The sequence below is a fragment of the Carassius carassius genome, chromosome 8 (genome assembly GCF_963082965.1).
Source record: "Carassius carassius chromosome 8, fCarCar2.1, whole genome shotgun sequence".
Classification (NCBI taxonomy): domain Eukaryota; kingdom Metazoa; phylum Chordata; class Actinopteri; order Cypriniformes; family Cyprinidae; genus Carassius; species Carassius carassius.
In genome coordinates, this window is record NC_081762.1 from 3,549,841 (window position 1) to 3,572,377 (window position 22,537).

The window sequence follows — 22,537 nt, forward strand, 5'->3', positions numbered from 1 at the left end:
TTTGCATGAAGAATTTTTTTTTAAGCATAAATTTTCATGACAATTAAATATTATAACTGTAAAAAAATATAAAATACAAATAAATACAAATACAATATATTAAAAGAAATTGGCTTATATTAATTCCAAATATAATTCTTTTTTCTTTCTCGTTTTTCTAATTATAGGGTGAAGTGTGACCTGGAGATGTTCTTGTGAGATTCATTCTATAAAAGAGTGAGATGTTTTCTCACACACACACACACACACACACACACACACACACACACACACACACACACACACACACACACACACACACACGCACGCACACACACACACGCGCTCTTCCATGCACAAACATCCACATGGTGCTTATAATCATGCAAAAACAGACATAAATAACTTGCATGTGTCCCTCACACACACACACACACACACACACACACACACACACACACACACACACACACACACACACACACACACACACACACACACATCCTATCTCACTCATCTACACAAGCTGTAAATAAAATCTTTATCTGTACTTATAATCCTCTAAATATTTAAGGATAATGCATTCAAAAAATAAATAACCACAGTTTAGGCTTTTCTATTTCAAGATATGGATTCATTTTTTCTTTTAAAACTCTGTATGTGCAAGTTCAGTGCAACGTTGAATCTTCTTGCTCTAAAAAAACTAAAAGTAAGTTACATTCAATACTGGAAACTTCTTCCCCTGATGCTCTCTGAGAGTCCCACATTCTCCAGTCTTTGCTTCGAGGTCAGCAAACGGATCCCGAAATATCCAGACACAACCAAGATTGCACTTCAAGTATTCAACTGAGAAGTCTGGTGTGTGTTGTGATTCACGCCGGTAATGCCAACACTGACCGAGACAGGTGCAGCTAATGCAACGGTGCTTAATTCGTCAGAAAGTTGATGGTTTTCTCATTCAAGCTTGGGTTTAATTTCAATAAACATTCCAGAATTAACATACATATATATATATATATCAGCTTATCTTAAGATCTTAATACTCTATGCAGGTTAAAGCCAGTACAAATGTGCCTCAATAAAACATCTTTTAACTCTCTAGCCAGCAAGACAGCAAGTAGAAGAGCGTCCAGTCACGTCTGGTCAGATACAAGTCACCAGACCTCAAAGAATGTCTCAAAAATAGTCAGGCACAATCATCCTCAGTGTCAGGAAACTGCAGCTGAGACCCAGAAAAAAGGGCCACGTTTGAGCCAAGATGGCGGCTGGAGATGAGTCCGTTCAGGCAGACCAGAGCACATCTCTCTCCACCAAAAACACGCAGCATCCAGGTGCTAATGTAAACAGACCGCTAGAACACACTCCTTCTCATTCAGAGGGAGAAAAACTCAAATGTTCTGCCAGAAAGTGCCGTGGACCTGAGCGGAAGAAAATCACCATTGCAACTTGGAAGTCTGTGAGTGTAAGAAAGGTTTGGTATCTGTGTGAACACTCGGATGCAGCATTGAGATTATTACTCGCCCTTGCGTGGGCCGTTTTAGGAAACTATGAGGGAGACTCACCTCTCGCACCAAACGTATTAAAGCACTTCAGGACGTCAATGTCAAGAGGCACTGACACGCTCATGACCAAAGTCACGCTCTCCTGGATGAATCTCATGAAGATGCTCAAGAAATCTCTGTCATTTATTACCTTAGGTCCAATAGAATGACTTGAGGAATTATGCTTTGCGTGAAGAGAATGAAGTATATTTTGCCCATTATTTGCATGACAAATAAACATTTATCCACAACTGCAAGGCAAAAAAGCTTATTAAAATATATACATATTTAATATATTTTATATAATTTGTAAAGACTAATTTGTAGAGATTATATACACTCACACACTGCAATTTAAATGTATAGTGGATTGAATATATATTTAAATATTTAAACATTTTATGTAAAAAAAAAAGTTTTTTTTTTAAATGAAATATTTAAATGTAAAAATGTTTATATTCACTTCAGATTGTGACTAATTAGATTTTCTTCTTTTATCTTTCATTTTCAAAAAGAATTTCTCGTATTCTTCTTGACATAAAAATATAAAAACGTAAACGTAAACAGAAACGTGTCATTTTTCACCTCCATTGTTGTTGTTTTTTTAAATTAAAGAAAAAAGAAATTATATTTTTCATGAAGAAAATTAAGGAACCATTTCTTTTTTGGAGCATTAATTTGGAGCATTAATTGACATTATATTTTCATGGCGATTAAACAATTATTCACAACTGTAATGCAGTAAAAGAGATTTTTTTCAAATGTATACATATTACAAAATATCTACATAATTTTATACAGTTTGTAGAGTACAATGTGAATGTATTCTATAATGGTAGTATTGTTTTACAGCTTTTAATTTTATGCTAATTTTAAAATGACAAATTCCTAGATCATGTGACCAATGCATTTCCTATTGTTTATGATTATAGACTTTATTTATAGGCATTGCAATTTCACTTTCTAGCGATTAAATATATAACTTTTTTAAATGTAAATGTTTTTTTAAATGTTAATTTGTTTAATAATAAAAAAAAACGCTTCATAAATATGGAGTTTGTATCTTTTTTTTTTTTTCCATTGCCAGCAAGGATTGTCATGAAAATAATGTCCATAATCCATCATTTTCTGCAAATGCAGGTAAAATTTTTCATATTTTCTGTGAGATATGAAATGACGTTTATTCGTGAGATTCACCCTTTCACCTGCATAACACGACTAAAATAACGCCTTCACAATGAAACTGATATTATTATTGCACTGGGCAACTTTTGGTAATCAATGTCCTCGGTTTAAAAAATAGGAAAACATCAAGTTTTCGAGTCATTAACTTATATTAAAGATTCTCTACATTAGATTTGTTTAGGATGAGCTTCGAATGGAAGTGTGCAAGTGAAGTGCATGTGATTGAGAGCGAGAGAGACCCAGTTCAGCCTCTCTCTCTCTCTCTCTCTCTCTCTCTCTCTCTCTCTCTCTCTCTCTCCGGAAGAGTTCAGCCCAGAGTCGCCCCCTGGTGGCCCTGAGATGCAGCCCTGAGACCCACAACACCAGGCCAAACACGGACAGTCCAACAAAAACAACACAACTGAGCCTTCAATGTGTGAAGAAACGCGTGGGGAATGTTATGCCGAGTTCACACTGACTGGATCACTGTTGTTTTCACATTGCACGATGGATTGGTGACAGGAGGTTACAATCTGCATGACTTCACAATAGAAAGAATCGCAGAACTACATTTCATATGACTGACTTGGAGTTAAAATCTGTTATTAAATGTGTTATTTTCACGTGCTTTCAGATGGAGCAGCATTAACTACAAAGAGCCGTAGTTCAATTCAAACAGCTTTCATTATCACAAATGATAACTTTGATTTCATTATCGCGTGATTAAATCATCTGCGATAATGAATGCAATGTGCTGGAGATTTACTACTAATGACTATCGCATTCGATTACTCGTGCAGTCCTAGTGTAGCATGTTAAATATTTCACTGTCTGCGAGTGAAATTTGCATCTAAAATGCTGCAGTGTGAACTCGGCATTAGATGTTCGCCGTCATCTGATGGCTTTCACAGCGTGGATTCGCACTCCACTTTGCAGGTGGTGGTTGCACCGCCTTTGCGTGTGAGCTTGAGGAAGCTGGGCTTCTCGGTCACGCCGTTGTTATTGGGGGACGTCAGCGCCCGCGTCTGCTCAGCCTCTCCGCCGGAGCCCGGGTAGATGACGAGGAAGCAGGCGGACAGGAAGCCCAGGAAGGAGCCGCCGGAGGCCACCATGGGAATGACCCGCACGCTGCCCACCGCGTCAACCACGGCACCCAGCGCAGATGCCACCAGGATCTGAGAGATGTACACCTGACACGACAGGATGGCGCAGTCGATGCCGAAACCTCGCTTGGAGTTGCCAGGGCTGTGCTGGACGTACTGCAAACAGCAAGAACACATCGGTCACATATCAGTGTCCAAGAATTCTGCTCTTTATCCTATGAGATCTCAGTGCAGAAATCTGTTTAAAACCTAGAGTATTGACAATCAAACAAATCATTACCACCATGAGTAATGCGACAACCGTATAAATAACAACTAGTGAGGAAATATTGGTCTGCCAAAACTTACCATGCATTGCATGAGTTGCTCTAAGAAGCCTGTTTATTTTGAGACAAGCAGCATAAAAATTTTTTCATAACAATTAAACACTACTTAAAAAAAAGTTTTTTTTTTTTTTCTTAATATTTCGATAGTAAAAATATATATACTGTAACTACTGTACTTTTTTATATATAGTCTCCTTAAAGTTATGCATCACTGTTGAATGCTGTACTGTTTTAATTTATACATTATTAATTCATAGAGCAAAGAATATTCATATTTCCAATTATTTATGATTACAGGACACAGACTTTGCTATGTATAGTGATTGCAGTTTACATTTCTGTCTGAAAAAATATTTAAAAAATATATTTGAAATGAAATATTGTAAATCTATATTTAAATATTATTTTCAAAATAATGTATTTTGTATTTAATAAACAATCAAATAAAAAGAATCAGAAACCGCCGCACAACCTGTTCAGTTTCCTCATGCACAGGACACAGACGTATTTTTATTTATAGATATGTGCTTTTAATTTCAAACAGATCAAATACTAAAATATATATAAATATTGTATTTAAAAATATTTTTATTGAATAAAAATAAAATAAAATAAATCAGTATTCGCTGTACAGCCTATTCAATTTCCTCGGGCACAGATTGCAATTCGAATTTTAATAGATTGCCTTGGCTTAAAATGAATTTAGATTAAAAGAGAAATGAATAAAATTAATTAATTTAGAATTCTTTTTTTTTTTTTTTTTTTTTTAATTTTTTTTTAAATTTTTTAAAAAGAATTTATGTTCTTTACATCCAGAAGGTAATTCGATGACATTGTAATGCCTGTTAAAATATTAGTTGTGAGAGTCGGTCAGGACAAAGATTAGGACCAGTGCTGCGATCAGCTTTAATACGGCAGGATTACAGTCTCACAGAGATGAATGAAGAGCCTCTGACCTCTTTATTGTCGTGATACTGGCCCAGCAGAGCGTACGGACAGTATGAGATGCTCATGGAGATGATGCCCATGCTGCTGATCATCACCATAGAGACGTAGACGTTGGGAAAGATCGCCATGACGGCCGTACCGATGGCGAAGCCCAAAGTGCCCAGGATGTAGATCACCTTTATGCTGAGGCCAAAGTTATCCAGGTACTTCTGCAGTACAGCTACATTCACAAAAGACATCCAGATGAAGAATCACACTTGAACAGATCAGACGGTCGCCTCTCTAGATTCAGGATACGTACCTGAACAGAAGGCGGCGGTGGTGGCGTAGATCACCAGCCCCCAGCAGCCCATCTGAACCCCTCTGTGGTAATTATGAAGGGCGGTGGAGTTCAGCGGGGCCTACGGGGACAGACATCAGGATTTAGTGTAAGAACTGGATGGCAGGGAAAGCACACAATCTTACACTTTATGCAAGAGCAAGAGCTCCCCAAAACATTGTTATATCTTCAAAAAACAAAAGTTTATTTAAATACATAAATAGATTATTGTTTGTCTGATAAACCTAGCATGGTGTATTATGAATATTGTTGGCTCTTACACAAATTTCTTCAGTTCTTCTGTCCTATGTTGCTTAAGATAAAAGCATGCAAATGTTAATGTTTTTAACTGAACAAGAGATTTCTGAAAAGATTTTGAGTGATTGACAGCTCAAATTTTGATATTTTTCCTAAACAGATCTATACGTAGTACTCAATTTGTATATACTAGTGTTATGATCTTATCACAACGCTTTTTTGAAGCAAACGTTATGTGTCTTTTGTGTTTCTTGATATAAAGAAGGTCTTATTGTATTATTTAAAGCATTTGAGAGAGACTTATCTAAAGCGACTTAAATTTCATTCAAGTTGTACATTGGATCACTTCATGCATTCTCTGAGAATCGAACCCATAGCCTTGGATTTGGTATTAGCACCACACTCTACTGTTTGACCTACAGGATGCGTTTCTACATTATCATAGCTCAAATAATAGAGCATGGCTCTAACAATGCCAAGGTTGTGGGTTTGATTCCCAAGGAACGCATGAACTGATCAAATGTATGTGTACCTTAAATGCAGTGTTACACTGAATGCCCTACAAAAAGCAATGCTTACATTGTAGGCACTGAAGTTGTACATTAGAACAGTTTGTGCATTCCCTGGGAATCGAACCTACAACCTCGGCAATGCCGATGCACCATGTTCCACGGTTTGAGCTACAGGCATGCTTTTCTACGTTATCATCGCTCAAACAGTAGAGCATGGCATTAGCAATGCCAAGGTTGTGGGTTTAATTCCCAGGGCATGCATAACTTGATCAAATGTGTTAACCTGAATGCAACGTAAGTCACTTTAGATGCATTAAAAAAAGCAATGCATTGCTCACCTTTGGGTCGCCTTCATAGATGACCTGCCCCATGAAGTCAGTGTAAAACACGGCCTCTGCGATGACGGAGAACCACGTGACCAGATGACACACGCACAGTCTCAACAGCTCTTTGGGCATCTTCAGCATGGACATCCAGAGCAGACGGACGGTGGTCTCAGCCTCGCCCTCCTCGCTCTCCGTGTCCCCGCTGGAGTTGGTGTTCCCGCTCTGGTGCCTCGTTCTCTGTCCTTTCCTCTGTTTCTGCCGCTTCTCAATCTCGTAGATGTCGTTCATGCTGCGGGACGGTTTGATGAGGAACGCAGCGTTTGCACGCCGGTAACGGTAGCGGTGGGATCCGACCCGGCCGTAGTAGGAGAAGGTGCAGGACGACTGTCGGTAGAAAGTGTGACGTCTGTGGCGCATGGATGCGTTGGTGCTGGAGGGTTTGATACTGGGCGGCCCGTGGCCGTTGAGGTCCGTCGTATGTCCGTTGGGTGCTTTGGATTGGTTGAGCTGACTGTTAAGCAGAGCTTCTTCTCCGTCACGTTCGGCCTGCTGCAGAAACGCAGACAGTCGGCTGAATTTTCCGCGCAGGAACTCTTGACTATCTACACTGCTGCTGCGCCGTGGCAGCGACCCATGATAGGAAGAATTGCGATCTTGGAAGATAGACGGCTCGATTTCACGCAGAAACAGCATGTCGTGGTGGTCCAGCGTGGCATCAGCCATCGCCAAAACGGAGTCACTTTTACTTCGAACGATGTCCACGTCTAAAGAATCCATGTCCAGCTCTCGCTCTGATCGCCGGTCCGAGTAGAGGTCGTGATGCTCGTAAGACTCTTCTTCATGGATCATTTCGAGCTGGGGTTGGTGCGCTGTGATTTTAACAGTGGATTCGGTTTCTGCCTCTTCATCCAGACGGTCCTGTTGAGGGCTGAACTGCTGCTCCTCGATGCTGAACAGGTGCAGAGCCACAGAAACAGTGAACAGAACCGTGGCGAACAGGAACAGAATTTGTTCTTGAGACTTGAAGGTTCGACCCAAGAATGTGTGCGTCCAGTCAAGACCACCGAGGGCATAACCAACCGCCCCGCCGAGCCCTTAAACACAACATACACAGTTTACCACTCATTCTATATGGACATCTATGCAATAATAAAGCTTCTGACTTTTTGATAAGCGATTTTAAAGGCAATGTGTAAAAAAAATTTTCTTATTTGGTTTTTGTCTTATTTTCCATTAATCCATAAAAAAAAATGATACAAATATTTTAGAATTTTAAATATAAGATGCATTTTCTTGTGAAGGAATATTACTATACTATAATATTTGATGTCACTGATAAAAATAAATAAATAAATAAATAATTTGGAAATTTAATTAACTTTAAAAAAACAAGAAAAAAAAAGTCAACGAGTAAGTACAAAAAAATGTAATACCCCATAACATTTTTTGTCTAGTTTTGAGCACAAATTTACATAAATACAATAAAAAATAAAATAACAGAAAGGGTAATTTTGCTTCTCAAGGAAATGTATATTGATTTAAGAATATTTAGATTTTTGTACTACAAAATACACTGCAATAAATATATTTATTCTGGAAAATAGAAAAAAACTAGATAAGAAATCTTAAAGTATAAACATCTAAACATTCTTAAATCAAGATGGAGTTGTGTTTTTGCATAAAACAAGAGAAAAATCTTTCAATGAGGTAAGAAAAATAAACTTGTTTTCCCTTTGAATTAACCTTACTATCTGAATAAAGCATAGACTTACTTATATACATCAAAAGGATTTCTTATCTAGTATTTTCTTTCCTATTTTCCAGCACAAATAATATTCTAAGGTCAATATGCTGTACCTCTGCCTGGGAAATAAATGACTTGAAATCTATCAAAATTACATGAGTTTACAACTAAAACAAGTAAGAAAAAGTTAGAAATAAAGTCACTTTGCATCTTAAGTAAATATATCTCGATTTAAAAATGTGTAGATGTAGAGTAAAAAACAACAACAACAAAAAAAGTATAAATTTTGGCCTGAATTGAGTCATAGACTGTAGCTGACAGTCACAAACTGAATGGAAAAGTTTGTTTAAACACAAAATAGATTGCCAAGTGCATTTATCAGAAGAGTGAGTGTGGCTTATGACTCATGTTCAATCAGTTCTTCAAGCTGTTCATGTTGTGATGTATGACTGAAACAATGCTGCACCTGCAGAGAAGGCGTGGATGTTGAGGGCCATGTCCTGTTCCTCAGTGTCGGCCACATCCAGCAGATACGCTCGTATGGGACCCTCCGTTGCATCCGCACAGAAATCCAGCACCACCACCCCCAAAACTGTCATCACGATTCCTATCGTCTGGTTATTTGGCACGTCTCCTAAAGCAAGACCTGAGACAGACAGACAGAAACAAACAGGTCATCTACTAGAAGATTTCGTTATGAGATTACCATTCTGTTATGTAGAGACTTTTAATAGTTTTCTCATTCATTTGGAGTAAAAAAAAAAAGTTAGTGTGTGTGTGTGTGTGCACGTGTATATATAGTGCATATAAATTAAAAACATAAATAATTTTACTAAAACTTAAACCGTAAATAAAGCTATACGTATATATTTTAGAAAATTATAAAAATGTTAAAGTACCTAACAAAACTAAAAAACTAAAATCTAATTTTGGAAATTTAAAAGGTTAAAAATATCGATAAATACTATAATATTTTATAAATGATTAAAAAAAAAACAGTTTGAAAAGGATTTAAATGTTGCTGCATTTAAATGACGATCGAAAGCATTTTCAAAATTTCCAACATTTTTAAATGTTGATTTTATTCAATACAAGTTTTACATTCTTTAATAGAATTATTTGACTAAAAAAAGGAAACAATTAAACAAGCAAACAATACTAATTTCATATTATTGAAGGTAAACACAGTAAACATTTTAAATAAAAGTCATTTTTCAAACAATTGTGTTTTCTTTTGGATTATTAAATTTTGATTAAGAAATTAAGTTTTGGATTTAAAAAAAATATATATAATGTGTCTGAAACATGTGAAATATATTAATATTCATACAAAAGATTATTTTGAAAACACAGCACAAAACAATAGGTTTTTAAAGTACCCACTTTTTATGAAATGTTACTTCTATAATCCCCCATCATGGGACATTTTTATAGGTCAAAGGTCATCAGAAATCAACAGAAATTGATAGTTTATCACGTTAGTTAGACACACACATAGAGTGGTCAATGCACTGAATGATGGGAGCTCTGCGAAGGCTAAAATATCAACAAACAATGCAAACATACAGCAGATGACACGTCAGCGCTCACTGCTTGTGTGCTCCGGAGTGCAAATTTACCATTCATCAATATTTCATACAGACTTTCAGCATATATGTGGCACACAGGCCTCTGGGAACTCAAACATCCCATAATGCATATGTGTCCTGACCTTGATCCGCTGCATGGTCCTCCCATGAGCCATTGTGCTGTACATGTGTGTGTGAGTAAATACACAGATATATATTGATTGTTCAGGCTAATTTTAGAGCTTTTCCAGGTTTCCAGTGCTTCTACAGTCTGAGCTCAAAGGAGAAACATGTTTAATGTGTGTCGTTTCTACTACTCACAATGATCCGAATGAACCCCTAACCCAAAATATCAAACTAGTGATTCCACACTGAATGAATGATTTCATTCATAAACGATTTCTCACTGAGGACAGATGTGTTGTTACTTGTGATTGATTTTTGCCTGGTCAATTATAAAATTAGAAAAAGAACCCCACAGACTTACACTGAAGAAAGGACCTGACAGAAACCTGGGGTGACACACATTACAAGCATCATGTTAAATAAAATAAATGCAAAAAATAATTAATAAAAAAAAAAAACCACACATCCTGGCAAAATCCACAATATATTACCGCCACAAATAAAATAAAATAAAATAAAATAAAGCATTTTATAAAAAAAGTAAAATGTATCTAAAATATTTCTTAAATGTAAAATAAATTAAAGGAAAATACAAAAAATAAAATGACACTTTTAAAATCCAACAACATCCTAGCATGTGTACCACTTCAATAAAGCAGCATGAAATAAAATAATAATTAAAAATAATAATACGAATAAAATAAAATGAATTATAAATCTTCATTGAATGCTACAATAAAATTAAACATTAAAAATATAATAAAATCAAAATCTCAACAACAACAAAAAAACTCTTAGAAAGCCATATAAAGAAATGTACTGATGCAGTATTTTTAAACACTGTTCTAATATTTAGTGAATAAATCTGTAAAAACAGACACAGACTCATAGCTATGTGTCGTGTCAGCAGGAGGCTGAGTATTACGCTTTCTTCCTGACAATGGAGTCGGAGCGCAGCTAGCTAGCCACGGAGACAGGAAGCTGTTCCAGATACGCAATGAAAGGTAAAAAAAGGGCAACACAGGAAATGGTTCCCTGTGAACTGGTTCCTAGTCCTTTCCCATGTCATAGAGACCGACGGAGTTCATGCTGACACACACACACACACACACACACACACACACACAGAGAGAGAGCAGATAGCCACCTCTTTCAGCTCAAATACTGACAGATAGTCAAGAGACTATTACTATTGAGACTAGACTATTAGATAGAGCAAGGTGTTACTATAGTAAATGTCTAAAACCTTGGTCAGAAAGAGCACAACAGGAGCGTTTCTGGAAAAATCAGCTCCACTAACATCTCCCCTTCAGAAACACAGCATGCCAGACAGGTTTTCTCAAAGAAAGTCAACATGAAATGTTGTTTGCAAGCCATTGCTCTCTGTATTGTAACAGATGTTTGACTATTGCATGATTTTCAAGGCAAAAAGTCAGGTGAAATGTTTCAGAGGTGGCGTTTTCATCCTTTTTAATAAAAAAATATTTCATAAGTGTGTATTTATAATTATTTAATAAATGCATATATTATTTATTATTAAATATTGCGTAATTAATACCAGGAACATGTATGAAGTAAATGGTCATTTTGATTTCATGTTAACTTTAAAAGTTTTGATGTTTAGGAAATACAGTTTCTAAACTTTACATTTAGAAAGAAATAGCAAAAGTATATAGAAGGTTACATAAATAAATAAATAAACATTAACTTTACTTTTAGAAAAAACTAGAAAAGTTTACAGGCTAAATAAGTAAGATGAGAAAAGTTATCTTTCAGTTTAGAAAAAGTGAAAGTTTAGAGAGTGATAAATAAACAAATTAACAAACACAAAGAAAAGTTAATATTTAAAAATATTTAGAAGAATAAACAATTAAACAAATAAATGAAACAGAAAAGTTTGAACATATAGAAAGAAAATATTTAGAAAGAAATAGCAAAAGTATAAACAGGAAAAAAACAATAACAAATTAACAATAACATAACATAATACAACATATAACATGCACTAAAGAATCCCTGACATTAAAACTAGGACCATGTTTTTAGAAAGTAAATGGTGATTTCGATTTCATGTTGAATCTAAAGCTTTAGAATTAAATACGATTTATTACTAAAAAAGTACTGAAAGTATAGAGACAGACATGATGATAGACAGACAGAGACAGACAGACAGACATACACAGAAATACAGATAGACACAGACAGATAGACAGAGTCAGACAGACAGACACAGAAATACAGATAGACACAGACAGATAGACAGAGACAGACATGATGACAGACAGACAGAGACAGACAGACATGATGACAGACAGAGACAGACAGACAGATAGACAGAGACAGACATGATGACAGACAGACAGACAGACAGAGACAGACATGATGACAGACATGATGACAGACAGACAGACAGAGACAGACAGACAGACAGACAGACAGACAGACAGAGACATGATGATACACAGACAGAGACAGACAGACAGACTAACAGACATACACAGACAGACAGACATACACAGACAGATAGACAGAGTCAGACAGACAGACAGACAGACAGACAGAGACAGACAGACACAGACAGACAGATAGACACAGACAGACAGACAGACAGAGTCAGACAGACAGACAGACACAGAAATACAGATAGACACAGACAGATAGACAGAGACAGACAGAAACAGAAATACAGATAGACACAGACAGATAGACAGAGACAGACAGACAGACACAGACAGAGACAGACAGACAGATAGACAGAGTCAGACAGACAGACACAGAAATACAGATAGACACAGACAGATAGACAGAGACAGACAGACACAGAAATACAGATAGACACAGACAGATAGACAGAGACAGACAGACAGATAGACAGAGACAGACATGATGACAGACAGACAGAGACAGACAGACATGATGACAGACAGACGGACAGACAGAGACAGACAGACAGACAGAGACATGATGATAGACAGACAGAGACAGACAAACAGACAGACAGACAGACATACACAGACAGATAGACAGAGTCAGACAGACAGAGAGACAGATAGACACAGACAGACAGACAGACAGACAGAGACAGATAGACACAGACAGACAGACAGACAGAGACAGATAGACACAGACAGACAGACAGACAGAGACAGATAGACACAGACAGACAGACAGACAGACAGACAGAGACAGATAGACACAGACAGACAGACAGACAGACAGACAGACAGACAGAGACAGATAGACACAGACAGACAGACAGACAGACAGAGACAGACAGACAGACAGAGAAAGACAGAGATAGACAGATAGATAGACAGACACAGACAGACAGATAGACACAGACAGACAGACAGACAGATAGACAGAGACAGACAGAAACAGACAGATAGACAGACAGATAGTCACAGACAGACAGACAGACAGATGTTATGATGATAAGAAATTATAATTTTTTCATAATAATATTTAGAATTGTTCACTTTAAGACCAGTAACAAGCACTGATACAGTAAACAGTCATACAGATGTCATGTTGAGGTTGACTGAGAACTGCTCACCTATCAGCGAGCCGTTGAGGAAGAGTGCGACGCCCAGCAGGACACCCACACACAGTGCCAGGATGAAGGGCCGTCTGCGGCCCCAGCGCAGCGTACAGCGGTCACTGGCCGAGCCGATCAGAGGTGTGAAGATCAGACCCAGGATGGGGCTCAGGAACCACGTCAGGCTGTAGTATTGCTCTGGAAGACCTGAGAACCACACACACACACAAACATCATGGCTTCAGTCAAAGTGCTGTTCCAAAAGCAGTTTGGGGTTGCATTAAATACATTCATCGCTTTCATAAACGAGCATTAACAGTCATATGATTAAAACCCATTTACAAAACCAGTTAAATCATTAAAATGTAAAAAACAAGCAAAAACAACAACTGATACTCAGTCTAAGCAGATTGATGCTTATAATACTGATGCTATCGCTAACATTATCTGACATTCAACATCACTCATCAAAATATCACATATCTACTTCATTAAAAAAAAAAAAAAAGATTTGTGTGTTTGAATCTCACAAACACACACAAAAATATATTTATGACAAACAAATACTTGGGAAAACTATAAACTATATACCAGGAATCTGACATGCAGAAATCGGACATGTTTAATAGATGACAAACATGCATTAAATTAACCTTATTAGTTAAAGATCAAAATTATATTAATCCAAATGGATGGGAATTCTATATGCAATTCAAATATATAAGTCTAGGCCTAAGTGTGTTTGAGTGTTTTTAATCTAGCTCACATTTCCTGATGTCTTCGCCCTGATTGCAGTAGGTTTTGGTGCTCAGGTTTCAGATCAGGACGTCTGCCACAGCTGGCACTCAAAAATATGATCTTATGACCGGATTCAATAAGAAAATAGGATCAGACTATAAAGTAGATTGTTTGTGAGAATAACAGGCTTTAAAAGTTGAAAGTTGAAATAACTCACTCTCACATGATTCCAATCATCAATTAGGCTGCTGTGCAAATCATTATTGGGTAAGTAATCCTCTAAAAGCCTAGCAAGCGTCCAGCTTACAAATACAAACTACTCCTTGATTGTTCCCGGATCAGAGTCTGATCTACAAACACTTTCCCTACATCAGCTGCTGTGTGATGATCCAGGAAGAAACCCCGAAACCTTCACACTTCACAACAACAACAAACTTCAAAGACACGCGAAAATCTCTCTTCTGTAAGAGCTTCCTCTGTTTTTATTTTAGTTAGATATATTATAACATGAGCTTTCGTTTAATTAATTTGACTGGAAACACACAATCAAATTATTTAGCTTACAAATTTATATGTTATTCAAGTGAAGTACTTGGCAAAAGGATGCTATTTAGTTTTTTGTGAATAGAGTATATTTTCCATTTTATTAGAGTATACTAGGGTAAAGTAAAGTAAAGCAAAGGTAAAGTATAAATAAATTAAATAAATTAAATAAATAAATAAATAAATAAATAAATAAATAAATAAATAAATAAATAAATAAATAAATAAATAAATAAATAAATATTCAGGCAAGTCCTCACAGAAAAGACGGGTAAAATAAAAAAAAATAATTCTAGAAAAAAATAAACAAATAAAAATAAAAATAAAATTATAAAATACAAATTTAATAAAACAAAAATATTCAGTGCTCATAGAAAAGGAGTAAAATAAAATAAATTCTATAAAATAAATAAATTGAAAAATCATATATAAATTAAAAATATTACTGATCATAACACTGATCATGTGGAGACTGACACTGCAACAATAATTCACACGCAGAAAGGCAGAAGACTCTCACAGCAATCAGCTCGATCTCTAGTGTGTGTGTGTGTGTGTGTGTGTGTGTGTGTGTGTGTGTGTGTGTGTGTGTGTCCAGAGCTATAATAGGATTATCACACACACACACACACACACACACACACTCTCAGGTCACAGACTGTCTGGTCTGTTACGTGAAGCGTTGAGGAGTCGGGTTCGGTGCTGAGATACAGGACACCAGAGAAGAACATTCCTGAAGTTACACAAGAGACGTCCTGAACAGATTCACAGCAAACCAGATCAGACCAGCCGTTCAGACCGAGACCAAAGACTCACACACACACACACACACACAGCACATGTACTTCAGACAAAGGCACATTACTAGCTGAAATTAATCACTTTGACGTTAACCAGGTAACTTTCCAGGCAAGATTCCAGTAAGACAAATATATATTTTTAACTAAATAAAAAATGAATAAAATGAAAGATTCAGTGCTTACAGAAAAAAACTAATGAAAGAAAATGTATATAAAATGTATAAATTGTATACAATTATTTAATAAACAATAATAATGTAATTGTTTATAATTATTATTTATATAAATTTGTAAATTATATACATTTACTTAAGAATTTATAAAATAAAAAAGATTTAAAATAAATTAATAAATTAACAAATAAATAATAAAATAAATCACAATTTCAAAACTGTATCACTCACTATTATCAAATAATATTTATTAAAATATTTTAGTGTGAACAGGACACTTCTATGAAAAGTAAATATATAAATAATATACAGTATGTTTATAATATAAATATGCAAAATAAACAAACAAATATATTTACTTAAAATAAATAAATATATATTAAATAAGATTTTTTTTCTTTATATGTTTAAATATTTATTCATAATCATTTGAAAAGGAATTATGGTGAAATTAAATTATAAATAGAATTTTGTATATATATGTATAAATTTATTTAAGAATTATGATGAAATTGCATTATTAAAAAAAACACTAAAATAATAACCGTATAACATGTACACCCATATAAAATTTATGAATATCTTCAGAATATTATTATAGATAAATATTTAAATAATAAATATACATTATATCATTACATAACAAATAAAAATAAAATCAATATTTAAACAATAAACATACATATGTATAGACTAATATAAAATGTATAAATATATTTATAACTAAGAATAAGAACATACATATGTTAAAATGACGTAATAAATATAAAAATAATAAACATGTAATATATTATAATCAATATAAAATGAAATGATGATTTTAAATATTACCATATTATTAAAATATATGTTAACTGTGCACAGTATACATATACTGCATATACTACTTGTTTTCAAAAGTAGTTTAAAGTACGTCCCTCTGAAGTTTTCCATTGGACAAATACAAATAAAAAAAAAAAAAAACATCTCACAATTCTTTGTATAAGAACAAAAAAGAATGACTATAAAGTCCTAACTGTTCTCACGGTTGCTGTCAGAAATCAGCTGGAATAGAGCCACTGCACCTGCTGGTGAAAAGTGTGACGTCCAGAAAAACCTCACGGTCCTCTGGGAAACTAGAGACTAGAGTCCTGAGAAGAGAGCCTTATCAGAGTCACGACCGGATCTGACAAACACAAACCAGCCGGAAAACTGGCTCGCAGTGCCACCAGTCCACTTCCTCTTCCTCCGATTTGTTGAGGTGTTGTTATATATTTAGTCTGTGCAGTTCAACACACAAACACCGAACCACTGAGACCTCCGAAACAGATCTGAATCAGATGTAAACAAGTTATTTGTTCCTTGAAGTAAACATGCAAACAGGAAGCTTGAGGGATTTCAGTAAATAATCACAGGAGTCTTTCTGTTTCCCACCAGGTCAAAAATGGTGAACAATACTGAGAGCAGAATGAGTCAAACCAGAGGAAGTCTTTTCTAGAAGAGAGAAAAACACAAATCTAAAGCTCAGAGAGAGAGAAACAAGCCAACAATAACCAGCATCCAAAACAACACGCTCCGGAGTCTGCTTCCAGCGGGGAAAAACCTGTTTTAGGGACATGGTACCTGGATTTTGGAGGTCAAGGGTCAAAATCAGGTTGATGTGAAACTAGCTACAACCTTCTAGCAGGATGTTCCAGCAAAACTCCTCCTTCACTGATTATTTAGATGCATTTAGAGCCAGTTACACTACACCTCATTTCCCAATCGCTTTTATTCATATGTATAGAAACGTTTCAAAGCAGGAACGCAAGCATATGTGAAGATATACATAGACAGACACTCAGACAGATGGATAGAGATCCAATATGAATTCTAAATAAATATTAATAGGTTTATATTGAATATTAATTATTAATACTATTAAAAACATAATAAAATTACTTTATAAATAAGAAATTAAATAAAAGTTAACATACATGCAAACATATAATATTACATTAATATATTAATAATATGATTTATTAATAAATATTTAACTAAGAAATATATAATATAGTTATATTATAAATACAAGTAAATAATGTAATGTTATGAACACATCTATAATATAAAATATAAAAATACACTTAGAATTAATAGGAATTAATCATATTTAAATAAAAATAATTACATTATAAATTTGTGTGTGTATATATATATATATATATATATATATATATATAAACTAGATCATTATGAATAAAATTACATTATAAATAAAACATTTCATAAATATTACAATAAACGTACATACAGTACATGTACATGTTAATAACATTTAATGATAAAGTAAAAAAAAACATTAATAAAAATTTAATAAAAATGAAACGTACATATAATATATAAATAATAATAATAATAATAATATATGATAATTAATATTAATGATTCATGTTTAAATAAGAAACATATGAAAAAATGACATAATAAATAAAAAATTAAATTACAATAATAAACATCTCTGAGTAAAAAACTAAAAAACTGTGATTCTCAATTTATCCAAAATTGTGTAGCTTCATGCATTTGAACATGTGGGTAATATGCAGGTATCAGGCGTTCTGACACACTGTTTCTGCGCGCACACACACACACACACACACACACACACACACACACACACATAATAAGTTCACTGACCACATGGTCCCTCTAATGAACCCTAACACTAACAAAACCATCATTAGTCAGCCATCACCACTGCCGCCACTACAGCAGACTGTTCCTATGAAAACAAGAAGCCTGCCAACACAGCGCGCACTGCTGCCCAAAACAAACCAGAGAAATCTGGACTGAGAGTGAGAGTGACAGGAAGAGGAAGAGGAAGGTCAGGAAGGTGAAACTGTCTAGAAATGGACAAAAGGCAAAGCAATGCGAGGAAACAGGTGCTGTGTTCTCTCTGTGTGTCAGGTGCACAGCGGCCTACAGCCAGAACACAGTTCCCCCAATACCCTCTTCATCATCAATGCACATTATTAGTCATCATTTTTTCATCCAAATACAATTAAACTTAACATTATTAGAACAATCATTTGACCAATCGTCTTTTATTAAACCCGTTAATCAGTACACTTCTATCGAATAGGCAGCTTTTGCAATTCATCAACATATTTATACATATTCTATACATATTCATACGTTCTAAAAAATGCTGGGTTATTTCAACCCAACTTTTGGGTTAAAATTTTTAATGTAAAAATTCAACCCAATGGTTGGGTTAGTCCATATTTGACCCAAAGTTGGGTTGAATTTTTTTTTTTTAAGTGTACATATATTCATGTTTAATACTGTAATGCTGCTTGCTTTAAAATAGTCTATTGCATCGAGTGTTATATACTTTAAATAAACATGACGTGACTAACTGGAGTGCATCGATTGCATGCCTTGTGCAAACATCCACATTGCTACGATCAGATGCTTTCTTAACTGCTGTTTTCTCACCACTGTCATGTTTGTTGTGTGTTTATTTCATTACTGAGAGAAAAGCGAGCAGCATTTGCTCACATACTCATCTAAACGCTGCTCTCAGCAGCATCGGGATGTTTGCGAACAGTAAAGAGCTGCTTGAGATGTCACATTTTTTTTTGTGAAGAATGAAGAAAAACTAAATGAAGAAAAACTAAATTTGCTTTTAGTTTAATCTATGCCTTCATACGTGCCAGCATTTTTGTTTGTAATTTTGTATAATCTTCCCACACTCTACTATTGGCTTTGTTTACTTTCTAACATATTCTCATAAGCGCTGTGCATGTATTTTCTGCCGAATGCTAGTGTTGTGTCATTCATGAAAGATTTGTTCAGTTTGATTCATAATTCGGGAACATCAAATCATCTGAGCGAGGGATTCGTTGACTTTGTGATGACTGCGCATGCGCAACATCCTATTGATTGTTCACAGGAAATAGAAATGATTAGTTCACCTCTTCTGATTTGTTCATTCTTTTGTCACGAGGATACAGAAATGAGTTAATAATTCCCAACCTTCCTTACAAACACGCTTACAGTTACGTGATGCATTTCTGGTCTCAAATTTAAGCTTTTTTGTGATGTCCCGATCTGTATTGTTCATTCTTTTGTCACATGTTAGAAACTTTCAGACTGTACAATGTACAACCTGAAACAATAAAATAATCGTCTGTGTTTCTCATTATTATGCATTGGTTGTATTAATGTTTTTTTTCCTTATTCAATAGAAAAAAGTGGATGTGTTGTGTAATTTGACTATTAATGTAACATTTTTAACTATATTCTGCTGGAATGAACAAAATAATAAAAGAAAAGATTTGTTAAATTTAATGAATGATATTCAAAGAGACAGTAAAATGATCTGAACTTTCCATCACTACTGAAAGTTACAGCTCACCCCAGTGCTTTCTCGGGAGAAACGCTGATCAAGGGAGCATTGCAGCTGCAAAGGGGCGCACGCAAGCACCCTTTCAAACGCTAAAATGACAAGCGGGACACCCTACAGTCTCGTAGACTTAACAGACAAGCGGAAACAGATGCCATTGTAAGTCCGTAAGACTGCAAGTGCATATGAAGTGTTTCATTTGGGACAAGGCCTTACAGTGTTGCTCTACAGCGCCACACTGGTCAAACCGTGTCATAGCAGGCCCTTACATGAGGTCATTAGAGAACGGCTATTCGACAACAAAAATATTTGTGGATAATGTCAACTAATGGATTCAGCCCTATATCTGGTTTCACTCAAAAATATGCTTCGTAAGAAAGCTTACTGTGGTTTGTTATTCATGTCAGTCAGATGGTTTATCTCTAAGTCTGACTCAAACTATTTGAGGACCATCATGATCCAGCACCAGAAACTGAATCTCTCCAGACCTCTGATCCCGATTCACCAGCAGATGGCAGGATTAAATATTAACACGCTGGTTTCATATTCTCTTCCATTGCAACGTGTCCGACTGTAGTTTAACAGCTTGAATAATTCATCAGAGAGAGAGAGAGAGAGAGAGAGAGAGAGAGAGAGAGAGAGAGAGAGAGAGAGAGAGAGAGAGAGAGAGAGAGAGATGTGCGGTTTGGATCTGGTTAAGGATAGTGATCTGCACAAATAACAGACAGTGTGCATTGCCAATCCCAGGTGACTGACTCACAGCACTGATCTCAGATCAGCAAACATGCAAACATTGAGAAAAAACTAAGAGAAATCAACTTTTGCTAGTAACAAACTTTCTAAAACAACTAAAGTGATGTTTATCCATGCAAAGGTTGCCAGTTGCCACCAAAATCTACTGCTATGCTTATAGTTAACGGTTTTGAGTGATGATGTCATGTTGCTATGCAGTTACTAAGGTGCGCTGTGTGGTTGCCATGTTGTTTCTAAGCTGTAACTGAGGCGTTCTAAATGATTCTGGAATGCTGCTCTGCAGTTTGCATTGGTTGTCAGTGTATTGTTAAGAGAGAAATTGTGTGTTTTAATCATTAGTGGGTGAAAAGTGACCTCTAATTTGTCTGTCTGTTTTTCCTCTTGTCTTTGAGCTCTTAAAAGGACATTTAAACTGCATGGATTTAATAACACACACACACACACACACAGATGGCGAGTCAGCTCAGTTACGTAACACTGCAGCAGTGCTATACGCAGCACACAGTCGAATTCAGCACTGCACTGCATATAAAGGAGATCTAGAGCAATTTTATTCTTGCAGCTAAACACACACACACTCACATAAACATACAAACAAACACTCACTCAGAGACTAACGCACACAAACAAAAACAAACACACACACACACACAAACAGACACACTCACAGAAACACACAAAAAACTACAAATACAAATACACAAACACACACAAACGTACACAAACATACAAATACAAATGCACACACACAAACAAATAAATGCACACAAACACAAAATTCACACAAATACACACAAACAAACTAACTAACACATACACACAAATGCATACACACACACGCACACACACAAATGCAAATACGCACGCACGCACGCAAACAAAAACACTCTCAGTCATGCACACATCTCTCCTTTTCCCCATCTGGGCTCAGTGTGATTCGTCACGCTGCTCTTGGCTCTTGGAAACCCCTGCGGTTACGGTCATCTCCTGGGCGGCTCTGCTTCCTACTTTTGTGGGCACATATTTCACAGAGGATGCAGTGCATTTCAAACAAAACACTAAATGAGTATTACTATTGTTAAGTCGGATTGGTCATGAGAACTCGAGTCTAATCCGTCAGAGACTGACCAAAAGGGCTCATTGTTTGGTTATTTATAGAGTCAATAGAGACCTGTGAAATCACACGTCACAACCTCACTGCATAGTGCTCACGTACACATCAGAAACATCACAACGAGTCCACACATCAGCTGAGACACACCTGTAATTAACAGATCACAGGGCTGACAGTGCAGGTGTGCGCTGAATACTTGTGCCCTGTGTGTGAGATGAGAAATACCCATGAGGCATTGCAGCAAGCCAGAGTTACAGCAGGTCACGAGCTGCATCTGCTGGACCACAACCATCTTGAGCTTGATTGCTAGCGTACCGCTTATAGTGAGCCAGTATATACAGTACACTAGTGTTATAGTATGTAATGTTACAAATACATTTAATAGATTCTATTATATTAATAATTTCTTCATTTATTAATAAGTTATTTATTTTCATATGCACATTCATGATTATCTGTCGGAGGACAAATTGTTAATGTCCGTTTAAAAATCAAACATAAATGCATTTAATAAATGTTTTACTCTTTATATAAAATAAATAAATGTATGTACATATACACACACACACACTTACATCCACATATGCACATACATACT

At 35.6% G+C, this 22,537-nt stretch overlaps 1 protein-coding gene across 2 annotated transcripts in view; it reads right to left on the reverse strand.

Moving 5' to 3' along the window:
• Positions 1-3,517: 3,517 nt before the first annotated feature.
• LOC132144992 (solute carrier family 45 member 4-like) overlaps positions 3,518-22,537 on the reverse strand; it is a 51,000-nt gene continuing 31,980 nt past the window's right edge. For both annotated transcript variants that reach the window (XM_059555644.1, XM_059555645.1), the window contains 6 exons: positions 13,471-13,659; positions 8,687-8,866; positions 6,489-7,570; positions 5,363-5,462; positions 5,070-5,281; positions 3,518-3,943 (listed from right to left, as the gene is read on the reverse strand). In XM_059555644.1, the coding sequence (XP_059411627.1) occupies positions 3,590-3,943; positions 5,070-5,281; positions 5,363-5,462; positions 6,489-7,570; positions 8,687-8,866; positions 13,471-13,659 (2,117 nt within the window). In that variant the 3' untranslated portion in view covers positions 3,518-3,589. The remainder of the gene's footprint in view (positions 3,944-5,069; positions 5,282-5,362; positions 5,463-6,488; positions 7,571-8,686; positions 8,867-13,470; positions 13,660-22,537) is intronic.